This window comes from Patagioenas fasciata, chromosome 7, assembly GCF_037038585.1.
Source record: "Patagioenas fasciata isolate bPatFas1 chromosome 7, bPatFas1.hap1, whole genome shotgun sequence".
NCBI classification, from domain to species: Eukaryota; Metazoa; Chordata; class Aves; order Columbiformes; family Columbidae; genus Patagioenas; species Patagioenas fasciata.
The window spans coordinates 33,871,176-33,890,708 of NC_092526.1; the positions used below are offsets into that span (position 1 = coordinate 33,871,176).

The following is a 19,533-nucleotide window of genomic DNA, read 5'->3' on the forward strand; positions in this document are numbered from 1 at the left end:
GACACTAAATGGGACAATACCCCAAGAACAATTTAAGGCACAGTCAGAGCAGAAATCTTGGCTCGACGAACATTGATACCGCCTCTCGAGTCCCACCAATTCCACCCCCAGTGCACAGAGACCCCCTTGCAGAGACAGGAGGGCAGGGAGGAAACCACCGGCGCAGGGAGCATCACCAAAGCTTAAGTAGCGTATTTTATCCATTGCAATTTTGCAGCAGCAACGACAGAAAACACAGTCATCTCTTCCTGGCACCGGATTTTCTCCGGTTGCCGAGACAAGCAAAACAGGTTGCTCCTTAGCAACGAAGCCCTGCACTCGCTCTCCTTCCTGGCCGGCCGGCACAGGTTGGGGAGCCCTGCAAAGCCTCCACCCAGCAGCTGAGCTCAGTTTTTCCATGAGCTGCCAGCCCAGTACAGAGAATCTGGTTTTTTCCCACTGGCAAAGCACGCACTGCCATGCTGCTGCTGCTATTTTAGCTGATTTGGAACACTACATTTGGGGCAATACTTCAACTGGATTCATTGGCAGTCCCTGGACCCCAGCCATGTCCCACTGTGCCTGGAAAGGCCAGACATGTTTCCTTTAGATAAAAGGTATTAGGGATGTCTAACTTTCATCATGGCCTTGGGAGAAACCCCAGTTAAGTGTGTGGAAGCTCTCCATTTGTAAAATAGACTGTGGTTTTACATAAGTCACAGAATCACAGACTGGTTTGGGTTGGAAGGGACCTTAAAGATCACCCAGTCCAATTCCCCTGCCATGGGCAGCGACACATTCCACTAGACCAGGTGACTCAAAGCCCCATCCAAACCACCCTTGAACACTTCAGTGATGAGGCACCCACACTATCTCTGGGCAGCCTGCTCAAGTATCTTACCATCCTCATTCTAAAACATTTCTTCCTAACATCTAATCTCAGTCTTCCCTCTTTCAGTTTAAAACTGTTATCCCTTCTCCTACCACTACAGGTCCCAGTAAAGTGTCTCTCTCCATCATTCCTGCAAGCCCCCTTTAAGTACTGAAAGACTGCAATAAGATCTCCTGTCTCCATCTTTCATTAAACTCCAAAACCATTTGTTGAGCCCATAAGTTATTTTTTCCTCTTGATTCATATCTTCTTTAATTACAAGGTAAAGGACCCAACTTCGCTTCAAAAAAAATAAACTGAGCTGTCTTAAATCCACTTCAATGCATGTACAAAATAAAGAAACTAACAGATACAGAAATAACATATGTTCCTGTGAAGCAAGAGCAGAATCATATGCCTCAAAGGGATTGGTTTTTTATTTAGAAAAAGTCAGGTTTAAACCACTCTGAAAGATGACACTTGGAGGTTGAACAATAGAGTCTAGCCTTGTGTTCAGTTTCTTCTGGGTAAACACGTTCCAGATGGAGGGTATGACAGGTATGTCTGCAGAGCAAAATACATGACATCAGAAGGGAAAAAGAAGCCAGTCTATATAACCTGCCCAGCACACCTCACAGGCAGTCAACAATCAGTACGGAGAAAACAGCTGTAATTTAAATCTATGTTTAACAGATACTCATTTCATTCCCCACTATGGCTTATACCAAAATCAGAAACCAGACCAACATGATGTGACCAGGAAATGCTTTCCTGTTCAGGTGGTATAACATACAGCCCTAAGCCCGTTATTTAAAGCTGATGAAGCTCCCAGTCCGCTACAATTTCCTTATCCTCTCTCAGCAAGAGCAAAAAGCAACAGAAACCTACAGCAACTGAAGGAAGACCCTGGTGTGCCCTGCAGTGGTGCTTTCTGCCTGCAGATGCAACTTGAGCCGTGGCCCAGAAATGCCTTCTTCACAGCTGATTATGATTTTTGGATTTCTGCAATGCTTGATACTGTTTACTGCACCGAAGTTAAATGCTGAGCAAGTTTGTCTTTTGTGAACGGCCCTGAGTCCAATAGAAGTTATGCTCTAACTCCCAGAGACTGCTCAGCATTTAATTTTGGTGCCGTAAACAGTATCAAGCATTGCAGAAATCCATATATCATAATCTGCTGTGCATAAGGCACTTCTGGACTATGGCAACTCACCCCAAAGTAGCCAGGGGCAGGCACTGGAGTTAATTCTTTAGGAAAAATATGTCTTACCTAATATGTAGAGGTTTTAATAGAAGAAAAGGAAAAGAGACTGATGTTAACCATGTAAATCTGAAGCATCATAACAACTCAGCATGAAGTATGCATATTTTCATCTTAGCTTAAAATAGACAACTTGTTCTGTGGGTTTTTTTGTTTGTTTGTTTGGGTTTTTTTGTTTGTTTGGGTTTTTTTTTGTTGTTGTTGTTAATGAGAATTAACCTCCCCTTACATTCCCTGGCAAATCTCTACTGTTTTTGTACTGTCGCTTGGAAGAGACACTAGAGGTTCAAGTACCTTCTGTACAAGGCATAGTGAGGACTCCCCCACACACCTTTTTCTAATTACTTTCTAAATCAATGTAGAAGCAAAGATGTTTGGTTTTATCTGGTTTACTTAAGGAAGTACTTCATACCTCAGGATAAATTCTAACACACAAGTGTGCTATGGACCTGCTGGGTAGGAACTGAAGGACTGAGAGGTCTTTTTAATAGTAGTGATCTTCCATTTTTTGGTAATAACAGGGCTGACAGCATTCAAAACACACACTTTAGAGTGTCTGAATTGATTTTAGATGCAGTGAGCCCCCTTCTGCTTGGCTTTCCAAATAGGTCTCAACATATTTCCCAAGAACAGGAATTCTCTGTACACCCACATCAACACACTCTTCCCCATCTCTTCTTCCTCCTGGCTCTCAACACTCCATGGGATCCTTCAGACACTGCTAAATAAAAAGCAAGTGCATACAATCCTGTAACTACAGGAGCCTAGCCACAATCTAGGAAGCCAATGATGCATTTTACTTGATTGCTTGCCAATGCTATTTAGCATTGTTAAGCTGATAGCAATTACCTCTGACTCCTTGCCCTTCAAACTGCTGCTGTGTAACTTGGGGGAGCAGGTGGGTACTCACAGCACCTAGAGAACACTGTCTGAAAGTGGGGTTTAGTCTATTTAGTTTTTTTACCCCCTCAATAATGCACCATCTATGTAGTCATACCTCCCCCAATACTCAGAAAGATAGCCAAAGGATCTGAAGCTCTGCTAAATATTGTGCCCTCAGCGCATGGTTCTTGTGTCCATGCATTTCCCATCTGAAACAGACATTGCAAGTGTGACCTGAACTCAGGGACACATCCAAGCAGGAAGAATGTTCACAATGGAAATATGTATTACATGTAGTACAATGCTAAACTGAGCATAAGAAAAACAGGTAACAGAAGAGATTGAAAAGCAGGGGGGAAAAAAAAGTGTTAGATGATGCTTTCATAAACCTGGTAGGTTAACTGCAAGTTCATCTTAAGTACTTATAAGCCAAAAAAAATTATGATGCTAAGGACAGCAGCTCAGTTTCTGATGACAGACTCCTTACCTCTCTATGAGGAGCATACTTCAACTTTGCAAACATTTACACACAAAAAATGTGTGCTTGCACACAACACAATGCGTCCCTCCACATGTACAGGCCTAAGTCCTAAAACTCAGTTTCACAGCACTGCAACCCTTTACCTGTAACTACCGAGTTGTGTCAAAAGGCAGAGGGAAAGATCATACAGTCATCTTCAAGGTATGTTAGAATCACTGATAATTCAAACAAATTCCAAGGAAGCCTGGCCTACAACACAGGTCACACCCAATTGATTATTTTTGTCTTCAGGACATGTTGTGTCAGAGATACATGAAGAGGCATGGAAATGGGTTTTCAAATAGGAATAAGGCAGACAAAACCTTTATAGACAGGTTTAAATACTGAAAAAAAACCTGCAACATAGAGCACACTGGCTCCAGCTTGGCCCATCTCAGTATTAATTCTTAAGCAGTACCAGCAGCCACCTCCCAACACTATCTGGCACCTACATATGTAACTCGGCTTATTTCATTTATATCTAAGAAAAAGCAATTATTTTATTCTCTTTAAGTAGTATCTCTTAGAATTTCAGTAATGTTCCTCCATGTCACATTTACTACTGGTCTTCCAAACAGTGGGAACAGACAAAGCAAGTCTAATTTTGTAGAGAAAAAGGCTGGAAAGTATGTCATACTAGAAGAAAAATTTAGTTACTCAAGCCTATTTTTATTTTCCCTGTGAGTTCATAACCTAGTTCTTCTAGTGTTCAAGAAAGTCTATAAACATGTATGGAGTAACACCCATCTGAAGTTCACAAAGACAGAAGAAACTCCACATGCATCTCACTTGATCATCCCTGTCTGCTGCGGGCATCTGGCACCCTTACAGCTCTGCTGGCAAAGTTAACAAAACCTCCTTGTAAACCGTAACCAAGGCAATGGACTCAAGTATACACAACTGAGTGCTTCTTAGGAAAACAATGTCCGGTTTTCATCACCAAAATGTACTGCCAGTATCAACAGATTATTTTCTATTGAGGCTCGAAGGCGACGCAGCAAGGAGGAGGAAGGAAACGGCTGAACCAGGCACAGGGGCTTCTCACCACGCTCAAGTCGGACAGACCGAATCATGCTGATGGAGAAGTTGGAAGGCTCTCGGGTAGCCTACACGTGGTATATTTATCATTCAGCTCAGAGAATCCAGTCAGCTTCCAAACTCAAAAGCAATGCTGTTGTGAACATTTGGAAATTGAATATATTAATGCCTCACCACTATCAAAAAGCCAAAATTTGAAATATGGGTGTATGAAAAGTTACGTGATCTTTCCATTTTAGAAGAGACAGATTTGAGAATATTTCTCATAAGCCAATAAATCCCTGACCTACTCTTAAACTCTGTTCCTTTGCTTAATAATAAAGACAAAAAACCAAAAAACAACACACAAACCAAAAACCACACACAGAATTGTAAAAGATCAGACCAAAAAAGAATGACATTTGGTTAGGAGCACCTCACAGAACCTGAATATATAGACATCTGTGTAAAAAGAGGACCCAACCAACCAAAAAGCAAACACATAATAGTGATCCAGTAAGATAATTTTGCCTGTAGAAAAGTGTTTCTCTGCTGGTGTATCCACAATATTAGACTTTGCCACCTCCCAGGCTCGACCTCAAACCCAATCAGCTTTAAAGATTTAGCAGCTGCATTAAACCTTTCCACCACAACTGCAAATTTACTGAATTAGAAAACCAGCAGTAATTTCGAAGAATATCACACAGAAGGGCAGAGGTTCTGCACCTCAGTCCTACCCATCATGAGGTGGGGAAACACAAGCAGCATTTGGAAACTCTGGAAATGCCACAGTTACCTCATCAAGCTTTCCAACTCACATACAAAGAGGCAACCAACATCCAAGCCACAGTAAAACCCAAGTTCAAAAATCCAGCCTAACAGCTAAACATAATTATGTCCAGCGCAAATATTTTACTATAATCACTACAGAGAATAAAAATCTGAAATGTATAACAATCACCTCTTTACCTTAAGATCTTTTGCAAACACTGAAGAATCTCATTATCAAACTTCTTTCAAAAAAAATTCACTTTGGGAAATGCCCAATTTTCCCATATGAAAGTGATACCAAGGACATCTACAGAGGAAAACTGATCAAAAGAAATGTTATGGTGTTTCCCGTGACCACCCTAACTGCAACGTAAACCTATTTTTCTGAACTGGACTCATTCACACCATGCAATCCTACAAGACTGAAGCTTGGTGGGAGATTAAATGATATGTTTTTTCATGGAAAATTTTTCTTGTGAGGGCATTCCAAGACTGATTTTCTTGTTTTTGTTTTACAGTTTCTCAGAGTGCCTGATCTTTGGGAGTACGAACAGGCAGACGCTCTCCTCTGACATGCTGATGGTGCTGTTGCGCATTATCTCTGTTTATAGGGTCAGCATTCTTGGTCATCTTGCTTAACATTTTGAGCCAAAGACTGGAAAGAGGAGGAGGATAAGAGACCCACAACTAATGAGGAATTTACACATGAATATTGTCCACTTCAGAGAAACATTTGCTGTTGTGTTTGCCAGGAAACCCAGAGATATAATTTAAGCATGTGACCAGAAGCTGGAAAGTTGTGTTGACGTGGACCTTTTTATTCCATAAAGGAGAATGTTTATTCTGCAGAACACTGCAATGAACAGCATGTACAGCTCTACAATGTGAGAGACAATTAGGGAGTTGTGTCCTGCTTCATAAATTACATTGCCATGCAGTCACAAGGGGCCACTGCTAAAAATATAGTCTAAACAATAACTGAACTCTACCATGAGCGTGCATGGATTATCAAAGTAAATCCTGCCATAAGAAATTGACCTTAAAACACTTGTTAAAAGTGAGGTATCCTGTAATCATTTTCATAGATTCTAGCAGTGGTTTAGAGGCATTTATTCCCTTGGTATTTTCCCCCACCTCCCTTGGGGGTTTAAAAGTGATATTGTTTTAAAATTTACTAGTTGCTCAGGAAGGTGATATGGTCCTTTTCCTTCTCCTACCTGTCACATACCTTCACCTGCACACTAGTAATAAAGAGCTTGCTGACAAGTTCTTCGGTGGCTTGTGGTTAGTGTGGTCTCAGTAGCAACGTTGGGTTCCCCTTGCACACCACAGCCCTGGCTGAGCTGCAAACTGGATACCACTTTTAAGATGCACTGGACTTGTGGTAGGAGGGAAAGGAAAAATGCTTGAAGCATGTCTTTCAATTCAAACAAACCCCTCTCCATGAGAAAACGCTGGAGAGCTCAAAGCAGTTTCAGAGATTCAGAAGAAAAATTAGCATGACAATTTATTAGTTTTGTAGTATCCAGTAAAAACAGAGATTTTCATAAGCACTGTAGCTCCAGAGCCTGGACAACAGGAAGATCACTGCTTACAAATGGAAAGGGATCCATCCTAAATGGAGAGAGTTTGTATACAAAGGGCATACCACTTCCACTGCTATTTATCAATAATAGGGTTTAGGTAGTGTATTGGGCAGAGAACCAGTGCAGTATCAACTATCCACATTTACAACACTTCTTCCATCGGCATTTCATCTCAAAACAGCTCTCGTCAGTAACTGCCTGCTCCCACCAGAGAAGAATTTTGATACCACTCTACAGACACTATCTCTAGGAACAAAACCACATGTTTTATACACCTATATAAAACTGCACTCATATACTTCAGATCGAGACTATTCCTCTTGTAAAATAGCTTTGAGGGAGTTGACATTGACCTTGGAAACAACTGGATCACTCATTTGAGTAAATGAAACAGAATTGTTGAGGCTACAATGAGACCTAGAAGGAAAAAATTAAACAAAAGCTGCTAACTGACAGGATTATTAAATATAAACTAGAATTTCACAGAAAAAGCCTACAAAATTTCCCAGTCTTGTCTCCTGAAATACTTATTTGCATGAAGCTGCATTCAGTGTTTTTTTTTTACTTGCTTTACCCCACTTCTTTATAAAAAGAGGGGAATTTCTCTTTTACAGTGACCACACTGACCCTTTTAGTTCTCCCTCTATTAGATCAGCAGTCTTCTGCAGTGACAGTTTTCCTCCTTTAAAATTTAGATAAAACTGAAGCTCAAAACACACAAGTAGAATTATTGTATTCCAGAGCACTTTTTAAATACTGTATTTGTTTCATTGTAGAACAGCCTTTGTAACTTAAGTTGCAGAGTTCATTGCAGGCTTTAGAAAGCATAAAGCAATGTGGGGCAGTATGCAAACAGGGGTACCCAGGGGAGGTATGAGCTTGTAGACTTACTGTGGGGCAGTTTTTATCCTATGCAAGCCTCAAAGGGCTTTAAATCTGTCTTTAGTACAAAAATGTGGATGTTTGGCATTCTGAATTTCTTTCTTTGGAGAGAAAAAAAAGCCCCAGCATGTTTGCTATAATACAGGCACCATGGTTACCCACGTAGTGCAAATGACTTCGTAACATACAGACCTGGATAACTTTTGCTTAAACCTAACAGGGAGGTCATCAGGAAGACACTCAGTAAGGAAGCACACATGCAAAATTATTTCAGCCACTGGTACATATTACCCAGGAGCAAACACATTTGTCTTGACCATGCTCACAGAGAAAGTAAGCACAATAACCAATTTTGGAGCCTGCAATAAACAGCAATATTTCATCCGGCTTCTTTACAACATAAACACAGCCTGGGGAGGGCTCCAGGGCTGGGTGAGTGCCAACATCTTTTTGAACACAGATAGAAACAGAGTTTTTGTTCCTGACTGGTAAAAATATTTAAAATAGGAATTGAAATTAAGGGACTGCTACAAGCAATGTATCCTGTGGGTACCAGATTCTGGTCTCCACTGAACTGCAAGTTTCATCTGAATAAAAGTTGGCAAATCTTGATTGCAGCTCTGCACCTACAGCACATTAAAATGTGGATACAAACCCCAGTCACTGCTTAAAACAATGCTCAAACTACCAGTCAAGAGAATTAAAAAAAAAAAAAAAGTTACAGGTACTGTTTTAATTATTACTCCATTTTTAATGATTACCCAATTTGTGGCAAGAAGTTATATAAAGCTTTAAGAAAGGGCATAAATACAAGATTACATTCTGTTTCTCAAATCAAGGGCATCCGCTTTTTGGTTAAATCACCTTAAAATAAAAATTTAAAAAACAAGCCAACAAAACCCCAAAAAGCAAATACCCCAAAACCAAAGGACAAAACCATACCACAAACCAAACTCCACCTTTACTTGCATCACAGATGGAACAAATACATTCTCAAGGAAGTATATGTACACCAACACCACAGTGTCTCCACAGAGCTGCAGTCTTTGCATCCAGACAATTTTCTGGCTGATTTTTTCTTTTAAGACCAAGTAAAAGATCAGAAGTTTCAGGTAATCCACTGAAAACTCCCCCATGCTTTTGAAGAGGTACACAGGCAGTAGCAGATTTCAAATGTTATCAGATACCCAAGCTGCTGGGTCAGACACTAATGAAGACTCCAGTTCTTGGCCATGCAAGTTATATGGTATTGAGAAATTGCACAAACAGTTGTGTGAAGTAAAGATGAGAGACAAAGGAAAAAGGCGCCAAAAATACTGCAGACCAAACAAAGCACACAGTGGGATATACAGAAAACATTACATAGAATAAATTGGTGAGGAATAGAGAATAAAAGAGCACAAGAGGGAAGGGAAATAAGATACAGTGAAAATTAAGTGTAAGGGAGGGGGAGAAAAAAAAAAAACAAACAAAAAAACAAACCACACACTAACAAAAGCATCAGAGACAAGCACCAAGATGTAGATTTAACAGCCATACTCCAGTCCCCATACACAAACAATTCAACATCAGTTCAGAGAGTGAAACTGAGCAGCTCTCAATGCTATGACAAATTGTATCATTATTTTGAAATGGTGTAAGATTGGAATTAGATCATGTGAACTGCTGTTAGTTCAGTGTCACGCTAATGTGAGACCTTTCCATTTTGCAATAGGTCAGAACAATTTGTCTCTTTTAAGTTTCAGCAGGAAAATTTTGAAGAGCTTCATGCCAAGAACTAGTCAATGAAGTTGCACAGGTCTTCGCCATCAATTAGGAGCAATCCAGAATTCCACTGTGCTTTAGTTTCTTGTCCAGAGAACAGAGATTATATGTCCCTCTGGAAGAAAACCAACATAAGCAGTATTTTGAAATATTCAGACACCACACATTACATACAGAGATTTTATGCCAGCAGAGCAATTGAGAAACTACACAAACTACACGGCTACAACATTTGTATTTATTTGGTATACAGGAGAGCTCACAGGAAGCAAACAGAGCTCTTTTTTTGAATTTAGTTTTCAGGAGCAACTTGCTAAATATAGCAGCTCTCTGCAGCGAAGAGCAATAGCCCATGAAGTGCAACTCAGAAGCGCTGACTACAGGAAGGGAGATAAGAGAGAGATCTTAATACTATCAGCATAGCAGGTACCTGCCAAGTCTGGTACTGCTATGATACAGACTTCTCTCTGCTTTTTTTATAAAAGTCAATTATAGTATATACTAATAGCACAGCAGTATAAATTCTTGGGGAAAAAAAAAGTAAATTACATTTTAAAAGTTAATTAAATGCTTTTACAGATTTAGTCCTCTTGATACAAAAGAATGTTCTAATTTGTAGAGGTATGCAGTGAGGCAAGTCTTACGGTCAATATCCCACTCAGTAGACCAGAGGAGTGCTGCTGATGAATAATTCTATCCAAACACCGAGAATGAACTTCAAGCTTGTTTAAACTGCCCTGGAACCCACAAGAGGGAGCAGCAATCAAGCAAAGCAAACATTTATGTTTCTAAAAGAGAGAGTACTTCCATCACACAAAGCTCGATCCCTTAATTTTCAGTGTATATGTTTAATTACTTGACTGTTCAGTCATTGAGAATGTGGATGAAAATTATCAGCACCTTTTAATCTGACCTTGGGCTAACAAAGAAGAAACTAGAGTACAAGGTACACTCTTCTGTATTCCTGCTGAGGACATGGTATTTCAGCCTTCCTCAAATTATTCCCTCTACCAAATGCATTTCAACCACCTATGTAAAGAAGTAAACCAACAAAGGTGGCACAGGGGTGGGCATATTTAGAGTTTGTGTGAAGTCCCCAGATCCCCAGCCCCCAAAGCCACAAATCCTAGCTAATTTTATTTTGCAAGTAATTCCTGTTTTGTGTCCTTGCTCTCCACTTCATCAATGCTTTTGAAGAACTCCAACAAAACTCACACAATTTTTCTTTAACTACCAACCTTTCAAAAGGTTAACAGTTTTGCATTCAGCATCACTTCAACATACCAGAAAAAAAAACAAAACACATTAAGAGGTTTGAAAAGGTTCATAATATTGTTTCTTGCAGGCTTCCACAACAATATGACAGTCTTGTTTTTATGTGAAAGAATAGAAAGAAATGAGACAGCAGCATGCTTTGCTGACAGTTAAATGGTTTAAATAGGAGAACAACAGAGCTTAAAGTAGAAGCTGAGGACTCAACTAAAAGCTTATTTAGAGGCAGAACCTCCCACACCACTTTGTCCTCTACCTCCCAGCCCAGTATTTCAGGATCTTTTTTCACTTATTCACTTTTCTTAGTTAAGAGCAGAAATTTTAAAGAGAGCACATTCAACTATAAATTGTAACAGAGAGGGGAGACTGACAGAAAAGGACTTTGAGACAACCATATCACATGACACAGACAGTACAAGAGTTTAAATCAACTACAATTTGGAGAGAAGACCTCAAAGCCTTCCACGTTCCCAGGAGCAATGATGCTTTAATAGGTAGCAAATCTCTATGGCTCAACAGCACCAATTAACCATGGAAGTTAACAGAGCTCCTTGAAACCTGAGATGCTGCCTGAAAGGAAAAACATCTCCTTGAGGTCACTGAGAATCCCTTGTGACCTTTTGCAAAGGCAGATAAATCCATTAGTTTGTCCCTGTTGAACTCCAAATATCCACCTGCTCTTGCCTGGCAGTTACATTAGGATATTGCGCCAGTGTACTTTTTACAGTTGGGAAGCCCTTGTCTCCTGCGTTACAAGCAGCGTGCTGATAAAATGTACACTTGCCAAGCCAATTCCAAAAAATCAGTCTGTTGAAACTCAAGGGTATGAGCCCTTATTCAGCTACTCACAGCAAACACCAGTGAAACAAGTAGCACTACCTGACTATTTTAAATGACTCTTCAAAAGAAGTAAGAATTGCTGCTGATCAAAATATCACCTAAAAACCGGTATGAATAAATTTAAGATAGAGCTACTGAGAGTAGCCAGATACAAACTGAATTATGCAAAGGCTTACTTGTCTTTAAGTCCAGCACAAACCTTTTGTTAGAAGTTTTAAATACACCATATATAAATCTGCAGATATTGCATGCATCTTACAGAGTCAAACTTAGGGAATGAAAGTATGTAAATATAGCACACAGCTTGGATACGCTCCATCGACAAGTAACTGAGAAAGCCTACTTTTCACCTTGCAAAAGCATTTAACACTACTTTAGGTCTAGCCAATGCTGAGGAACAGACTTGTGAGCTATTTATATGCAGAGATAAAGGTGCCAAAAAAGGGTTTTAAAAAAAAAAAAATCTTGAGGTCATCAACCCTCAGTCTATCTAGAGATGTAGTGTTCCTGCTATACAGCCAGTTCTTCATATAGCTGCTAGCAGAGGACAAACAGAATAAAGTAAAACAGGGGAGCAATGAGCTGTTTCTCTGGAAAACACATTTAAATAAGCAGACAAAAGCTAGAAGTGCCGAGTATCTGGCCGGCATACAAATGCATTCAGCTTAGCATGCTATGCATTAGTTAACAGGTTTAAGATTTCCTCTAAATAAAACATGTGGAGCTGCAGGATTTTACACCATTACACAATTAATGAAACAGTCACTTCACAGTGGGTAGCAATATCACAAAAATCACGCCACTGCTCCATTCATAGAGGGTGAAAAAAGGCTGTAGAATTATATTGTTATTAACTCAGAGCTTTTGAAATTCTGGCAATGTCAAGGTTATCCGAAAACAACCTTGAATGTTCAGAGGACACTCCCCAGTTATGTTAGTGGCTCAACAAGAGCTGCAGTCAGCAAAGTCCACTTCACTGAAAGCCTAGAGTACTGAGACTGGAAAAGCCATTGCAGTATGTAACTGCAGTTTGTGCAAATCCAGTATAGCGTCCATAGTGGGTCTGGGAAAGCAAAGCTATAATAATGCTCTTCAAATGGGAGAAGCTCTGCCAGAAATCCAGTTATATACTAGAAATAAGCATGATAAACAGGTCTAGGTTTTGACAAAAATGCCATTATAATGATTCTGCTTCAACAAACTGCTTGGAGATGCTCACATGCTTAAAGAACATTTGTCAAATCACTGTTATGTGACACACTACACCTAAAGAAACACAACAGCCAAAATCCTGCCAATTACCTGGACACAAGGAAACATTATACACACAAATGGGTCACAGAGCAATCAAAGGCACACTCAGCATTAACAGCTGGAAATTAGGATGTCAAATAATAGTTCCAAGTGTGCAAAACACTCCATTTAATATTTTTTCTTTTTAATCTGAACAGCAGGTGAAAAATCCATTCATGGATTATTTAAGAGACAACTAAGTGCATAATAGTATCCTAAGGAAACTCTGCATACAGAGACACAGAAGTGGAAACAGGAAGAAATGGCTAATTGCCTTAATTCTCAAAAAAACAGGCAATGTCTTATTCAGAAGGAGTAAGAAGTCATGTCACATTAAACACATATCAGAATTTGCTTTACAGCAGGCTAGATGTTGAGCACCGATACTGAACACTGGGTAAGCAGCAGCTGAAACAGCCACACACCACAGCCCAACCTCTATTCCTCCCTGCCTAGTTCTTCTACTCCAATCTAGGAAGAAGGCACCCCCACCCCCAACACTGCTTTGAGGGGTGGGAGGGAAGAAAGTCCCTGCTCTCCGATATTTCCAACAGTAGTCAAGATGCGCAGTGGTCAATGGGGAACGCTCACAAAACTTGGATCTTTAAGAAGCGCCTTGAGGCTGCATGCCTTCCTATTGAGGACACAGCAGCTTCTCTCCAGGGCCCCTGGCAGGCAGCCCAGCAGCAGGCTCTGCCCTGTCCCACTTCCCTGCAGACACCAAAGCCGGTGTTCACACACAGGCTATCAAGTATGGACTACACTTGGACACGAGCACCAAATCCAACAAGTCCTGCACTTCTCCCCACACACACACATGGCGTTTTACTTTCCACAGCAGATACAGTACCCTACTGAGCCTATAGTGGAGAGCAAAGCAGACACTTGCTTTGCAGGTAAATTGCTTGGGAGGTGCCACTTTTAAGTGAAGAGCCACCTGAATACCTACTGCAGAGGATGCACCACACATACTGCACTGATGCTTACAAATCCACCTCTTCAGGGGCCACTGCTGAACCAGAAACTATTTGTGGTGATCCGACCTCCTCTGGCAGAAGATTTTCCCACTAAAAACACAAGCAGGCTGACTAATTTTAAAGGATTGATACAAAATTGCCCTTAGTTTGTTCACCTGGCTCAGGTTTAACTCCTTTGGAGATACATCATCCAGTATCATTACAGTTCTGTTGCAATATTTACTCTTCACAAATAACTATCTATTTCTGCTTTTTTATTTATGAAATATCCTTTGAACTGCTTGTGTTTTGGTGGCAACCAGAGACCGAGATCACAACTCACCTGTCTAAATATTTATGCTATATAATGTGCTGTACTTGTGATGGACAATGTAGATCAAGTATAACACTGATACCATTACCAGGTCAATAGTACCCAAGTGATCTGGCTGATACCATCATCCACATAAAAATAAACTACTTAGTTGATCAGGATTAAACATGATATTTGCTCTATATTAGGTGTTTTGTGCTATTTAGGTTTTGTTCACCAAATCATTTGTAGACAGCAAAGCAGGCGACAGCTTTAGTATGCTACTACAGGAATCCATTCCTTACTCTCATGCAGACTCACATGGCTTAAATACTATGGAAAACGAAAACCTTCTGCCACACTCACTGTGAGGTCATATACTCCCACCTCCTTACAAAAAACTACCATAAAGCTTTCATTCTGCCCATCTCTTCAATGAAGAAATTAAAGTATATACAAACTATTTATCACCTTTCCCTCCTTGTGTAGTTTTTCTTAGTCCTGTACATTTTACATACATGTACTGTTGGGAGTATTAATAATTTTCTCAATTTGAGAAACTGTATCTATTTGACCTTTTAAATTTTGCTATGATATTTCATCAGTTGAAATAACAGCCATGCCTCACCACCACCAAGCCAGATGAAGGGTTTATTTTCCCGTAATAATGTTCAAGACTGAGCTTCTGCCATTTGCTTACATCAATTTCACTGCAGTAGAAAGAACCCTGAATAGGCAGATTATCATCAATCCCATAAAAACCTGTATCCAAAGGATCAATGAGGTGCACACAGTGCAGTCCACGGAGGCAGCTGCAAAACCTGAATATTCACGTGGTGAAAGCTTTGGCGTTTACAAGAGGAATTCACACATTTCTTCTGTGCTGAACCCCTCTACCTCTTGCACTATTCCCCTTTCGCAACTCGTGGGCAGGCAGCACTTGATCCAATCTCCTTAGGGCATTAGTACACAGTGCTGGCACAGCAGCTGCCACCCGTCCTGCTCCGTCCTCCCCAGCAACGACAGCTCCCGTCTTAACTAGACGGACAGGAGCGACAAGGGACAGATGGCAGAGGCATACTCACCATGTGCTGCTTTCTGCGGGAGATACAGTGCTTCACAAATCTGTTGTACTAAGAAAAAAGCCTGACTTGGACTGCTGATGAATGCCAAGGGATACTCTATATGACAACAGATTACAGCTCCCTTTTCCTTTGTGCAGCTTTCAAATCCAGTAACAGGGGTACAGCTGAACCAAGACTGCCTGTTACTCCTTGTCCATCCACAGACTGCCCTGTAGGGTGGTAAAGATATGATTTCTCTGCTCATTGCCCTGTGATATCTCAGTAAGAAAAAAATTAAGATTCAGCCATTTTTCATCACATTCATGCTGTGAAATTTCCCCATGACAACACAGCTAATTTACACAACAGTATTTCTTTCACTAACAAAAGAAAAAAAAAGATGAGGAACAAAAGGCATATTGCGTAAGAAAGAAAAAAAAAAAACACAACACCCTAGTGCTGGAAATATGATTCGAGTGTTGAAAAAATGAAGTCTGACTTATAAAGTGTACAGGCTACACAACCAGTAACAACCACGTTCTCTCACTGGTGTGACAGTACCTGGCACAGGGGGAAGAAATGAAGCTTCAAAGTCCTGTTTATTATAACATCTAAGACCTGACCTAGTGTTGAGACTAACAAGGAGAAAAAAAATTTAAGTGCTGACCTATTGTTCTAAAATTAGTTTCATTAAATGCATTTACTACTAGCAAATGCCATTCTGATGACATGAAAGCCAAAACAAGACTCTAGAAAGCTGTGTGTTCCTCAGAGCATACATCACCCTCCAAAACTTGATTTCTTCATGTCTAGTAGGTATTGATATTCTTCATAAACATAGTTGTTAGGGGGTTTTTATGGGCTCCTCTATGCTGCCATAGCAGAAACACTATTGAAGCCCCCAGTTTTGTTTGTAGTCCCTCGGTGATATGAAGCACCAGCACTGTTCTGAATCCAACAGAACTGCCCAGAACAACAAATGTTCAAGTCTTCATACAGAGGCAGAGTTCAACTAAATATAAGTAGACTATTATATTCCTGATCTTAAAAAAAATTGAAATTGACAACATGCAACTGCGTTTTTCCTAACACACATGCTGTATACAAAAATAGTCTTTTCTCCTTAAATCGGCCTTTCATTCTTCACAGTAACATTTAAACCTTTTATGCTACAGGGGTATCTCATCCTGCATTCAGCACAGTTCTTGTGCTTTTTATATTTCAAGTGTGTTCACTGAAACACTTAAAATTACATTAGACTCATACTGCATGTACCCCCAGGCATGCTCAGTCCCAGGTCCCTAAAAATTATCGTCTACACATTACTGGGCTTTCTAGGAAACTGTTTCAAAGAGAAACTGAAATAGTTACATAGAACAAAAAAAAAAAAAGTGGAGACATTGTTATTTTTGTTAATTTAAAATATAAGAACTAATTCTATTCTTGTTACCACTGTCACCAGCAATTGCTCAAGCTGGAAATGAGGAAAATCAGTCTTTTAGATACTTCTGAACAGATTTCCGGTCTCGTGGACACAAAGCTGCAAGAGTCATTTACCTAAAGCGTTCAGAGAACACAAGAGTAGGATCTGTGCAACATTCTCATCATTAAACCTTTGGTTGCTGAAAGGAAGAGCCAAGGTTTTGAGCTCTGGACATAGGCAAGCCCCAATGGGATAAAGCCACACTGAAGACACACAGCTTAAGCATCCTGTCCAGAGGACTCCAAGCTCAGCTTTAAATGTACAACACATGAGAAAAAAAATTGAGACACTACAGAGATGGGGACAAGTGCAAAGTGGTTTTGAAATCACAGAAACCTAGATAGCTAAGAAAATATTTTCATGGACCGAGTCTTAGATTTCCAATTCACTGATAGCCAATAGGTTTCAAAGTGATGATGTTGCACAAGAAGGCCTTAGGGGTAAAGTGGACTGAAATGAAAGCTTATTAAGCTCTGTTAACAAAGAGGTATTTACAGAATATATGTCTTGATTTTTCCTAATCTGAACTTGGAACAGCATCAACAACAGCCTATATTTAAAATTTGTGGGTTTTTTTAAAAAAAAACATATTTAAAGAAAATAGCCATCAGCTACACCATTAGTAAAGCAGATTCTAATAATGTGGATTTTTTTTTAAGTTTTGCAACAACTTATAAATGTACCGCTTCAGTAAATTCAACAGGACAGGAACCTTGGCACATGACACAGTGAATTTCTAACCCAGTTCTCCAGCAAAATCCTGGTTAATCCAGACAAAACCCCTTTATTCGCACTCTGTGTTTAGCATTAGTTCTTATTTGTCAACTGACTAAGTCAGTTTGTTCACATACCTGAGCGGAGTATTTGTTTATTACAAACAAAAAAGGACAGACGGGCTCATGAAAACAACCAACATGCTGAAGTCAGTCTGTCACCTACACTGTCTACGCAGAAGATAGGATCTGCAGCACTGGGAGTCATGGAAGAAGTTCAGTCCTACAAAGCAAAACCTATATAGGTTAAATTCTTCATCAACAGTTGATTTCACCTGAAAGCAAAGCTGAAAGCGATGAAAGCACGTATGCTGCAAAAAGCTCTCTCTGAAAAGCAATGTATACTCACTGAGTAGAAGAACAGCAGCATCTGCTTAAACTTCAATTCCTTCATACAGAAATAAGACTGAACCACACTAAACAGAAACAGCTCAGCTGAACACAAGGGTCCAAAATACATTTCTCAACTCGTTTCCCTGATCCCTTCTGTAGATGTATTATAGGCTCTCCACCTTACCACATTCTGCATAACTCCCACCAAGTTCAGTGGGAATAGATTCAGGATTTGTGCAGACCCAGGAGAAGATATGGTCACATCCAATATTAACCAGCAGCTATTCTCAGCCCTTCCTCCTCAATACCTCATGATTCTATGTACCTTTTCAGGGATGACTGTACCACACTCCCAGGCAGAGGTGGAATGGGAAGCTCAGAACTAAGATCACAATTTATCTTGATCACTTATTAACTTTGTAAATGACATATAATTCCACCTTGAAATCCATGAGTTCCCAATATTAAAATATCCAAAGTATAAAGTATAAGCAAAAAGTTGAAGCTAGTGTTCTATTGATTGAAAAAATGGATTGTGAAAATACTGGAATTTTAAAAATACTGGAATTAAAAATTGAATGACTGTTTCTTGGTCCCTCATGGAACAAAGACAGAAATATAGGCAAGGTGATTTAGGAGTAGACATTTAGGCTTTTCGTGGTGCAGACAAACAGACCTCAAACTTAGCCTATCACATCAACCAGAAGGTTTTTGCGGTTAAAATCTAGGAATGAACATCCTGTATTTTAATGAATAAGACATTAAATCATGTTTAACTTTTAACTAAACTGAAGAAACACCTAAAGAACAGGACCAAGACAGCTTTACTATCTAGAATTTTAGCACCTTCTTAATTACATCAATCAGAAGAAGTTGTAAAATACTCTCCCTTCCTTCCTTACACAGGCTTTGTAGTGAGTAGGTGGTGATTAACTTTTCATTAGCAGGAAAAGTGCTAGAAACAGCCTCCTCACAAATCTGCCTGGAAGACAGATCTTTCTAACATGAGCAAGAGTACTGCCACAAGCCACAATCCTGAAGTCCTTACAAACACTGCACAGACAGATGGAGTATGAATTCCTCTCACCAAGAGATCCCCACCAGTGAACTATCCCAAGATTAACAGATGAGTTTCTTTTCTGCATCTCTTCCATCCTAATTGTTTTCACACACATCCAACTACAACAGCATCTTCCTTAGTGTCAATACAGATTCAACAGCTAGAGATGAGAGTTTACAGATCCCACTAATGAATGTCTAAGGCATTAATTCTCTCCCATAGTATCATTTTAAGTTTATTACAAGTGCTCAGGTGATTAATTTATGCATTCAGTTACAGATTAAGCATCCTCATTGTAAACACTGCACTCTCAGGAAAAGCAAGTGGAACACAAAGAGCAAAAAAGCAACGTAAAGTTACCTAATCTGCCATACACTTTTTGTTGAAAAATGTCAGCTGTTGGAAGTACAAGCTGTCAGACAAACACTTCCTCTGAAATACTTAGTAACGGTCACCTCAGTGCCTGTGCCAGCATTGCCTTGCTCATTTCCAGAAAACTGTCTAAAATCTGGATGGTTTGGTTCACAGAATTGTTACTAATTTAAGAGGTCCCCACAGAGTGCCTAAAATTGAATAATTCTTTTAATTTCTGATGTGGTAGTAATAGGCCAGT

General features: G+C 39.9%; 1 protein-coding gene across 27 annotated transcripts in view; it reads right to left on the reverse strand.

The window, feature by feature from the left end:
• LRRFIP1 (LRR binding FLII interacting protein 1) overlaps window positions 1-19,533 on the reverse strand; it is a 108,443-nt gene that overhangs the window by 69,483 nt on the left and 19,427 nt on the right. For 2 of the 27 annotated variants that reach the window (XM_071811312.1, XM_071811298.1), the window contains exon 2: window positions 15,293-15,501. The exons of the other annotated variants lie outside the window; for them this stretch is intronic. In XM_071811312.1, coding sequence (XP_071667413.1) covers window positions 15,293-15,295 — 3 coding nt within the window. In that variant the 5' untranslated portion in view covers window positions 15,296-15,501. The remainder of the gene's footprint in view (window positions 1-15,292; window positions 15,502-19,533) is intronic. 27 annotated transcript variants of the gene reach the window in all.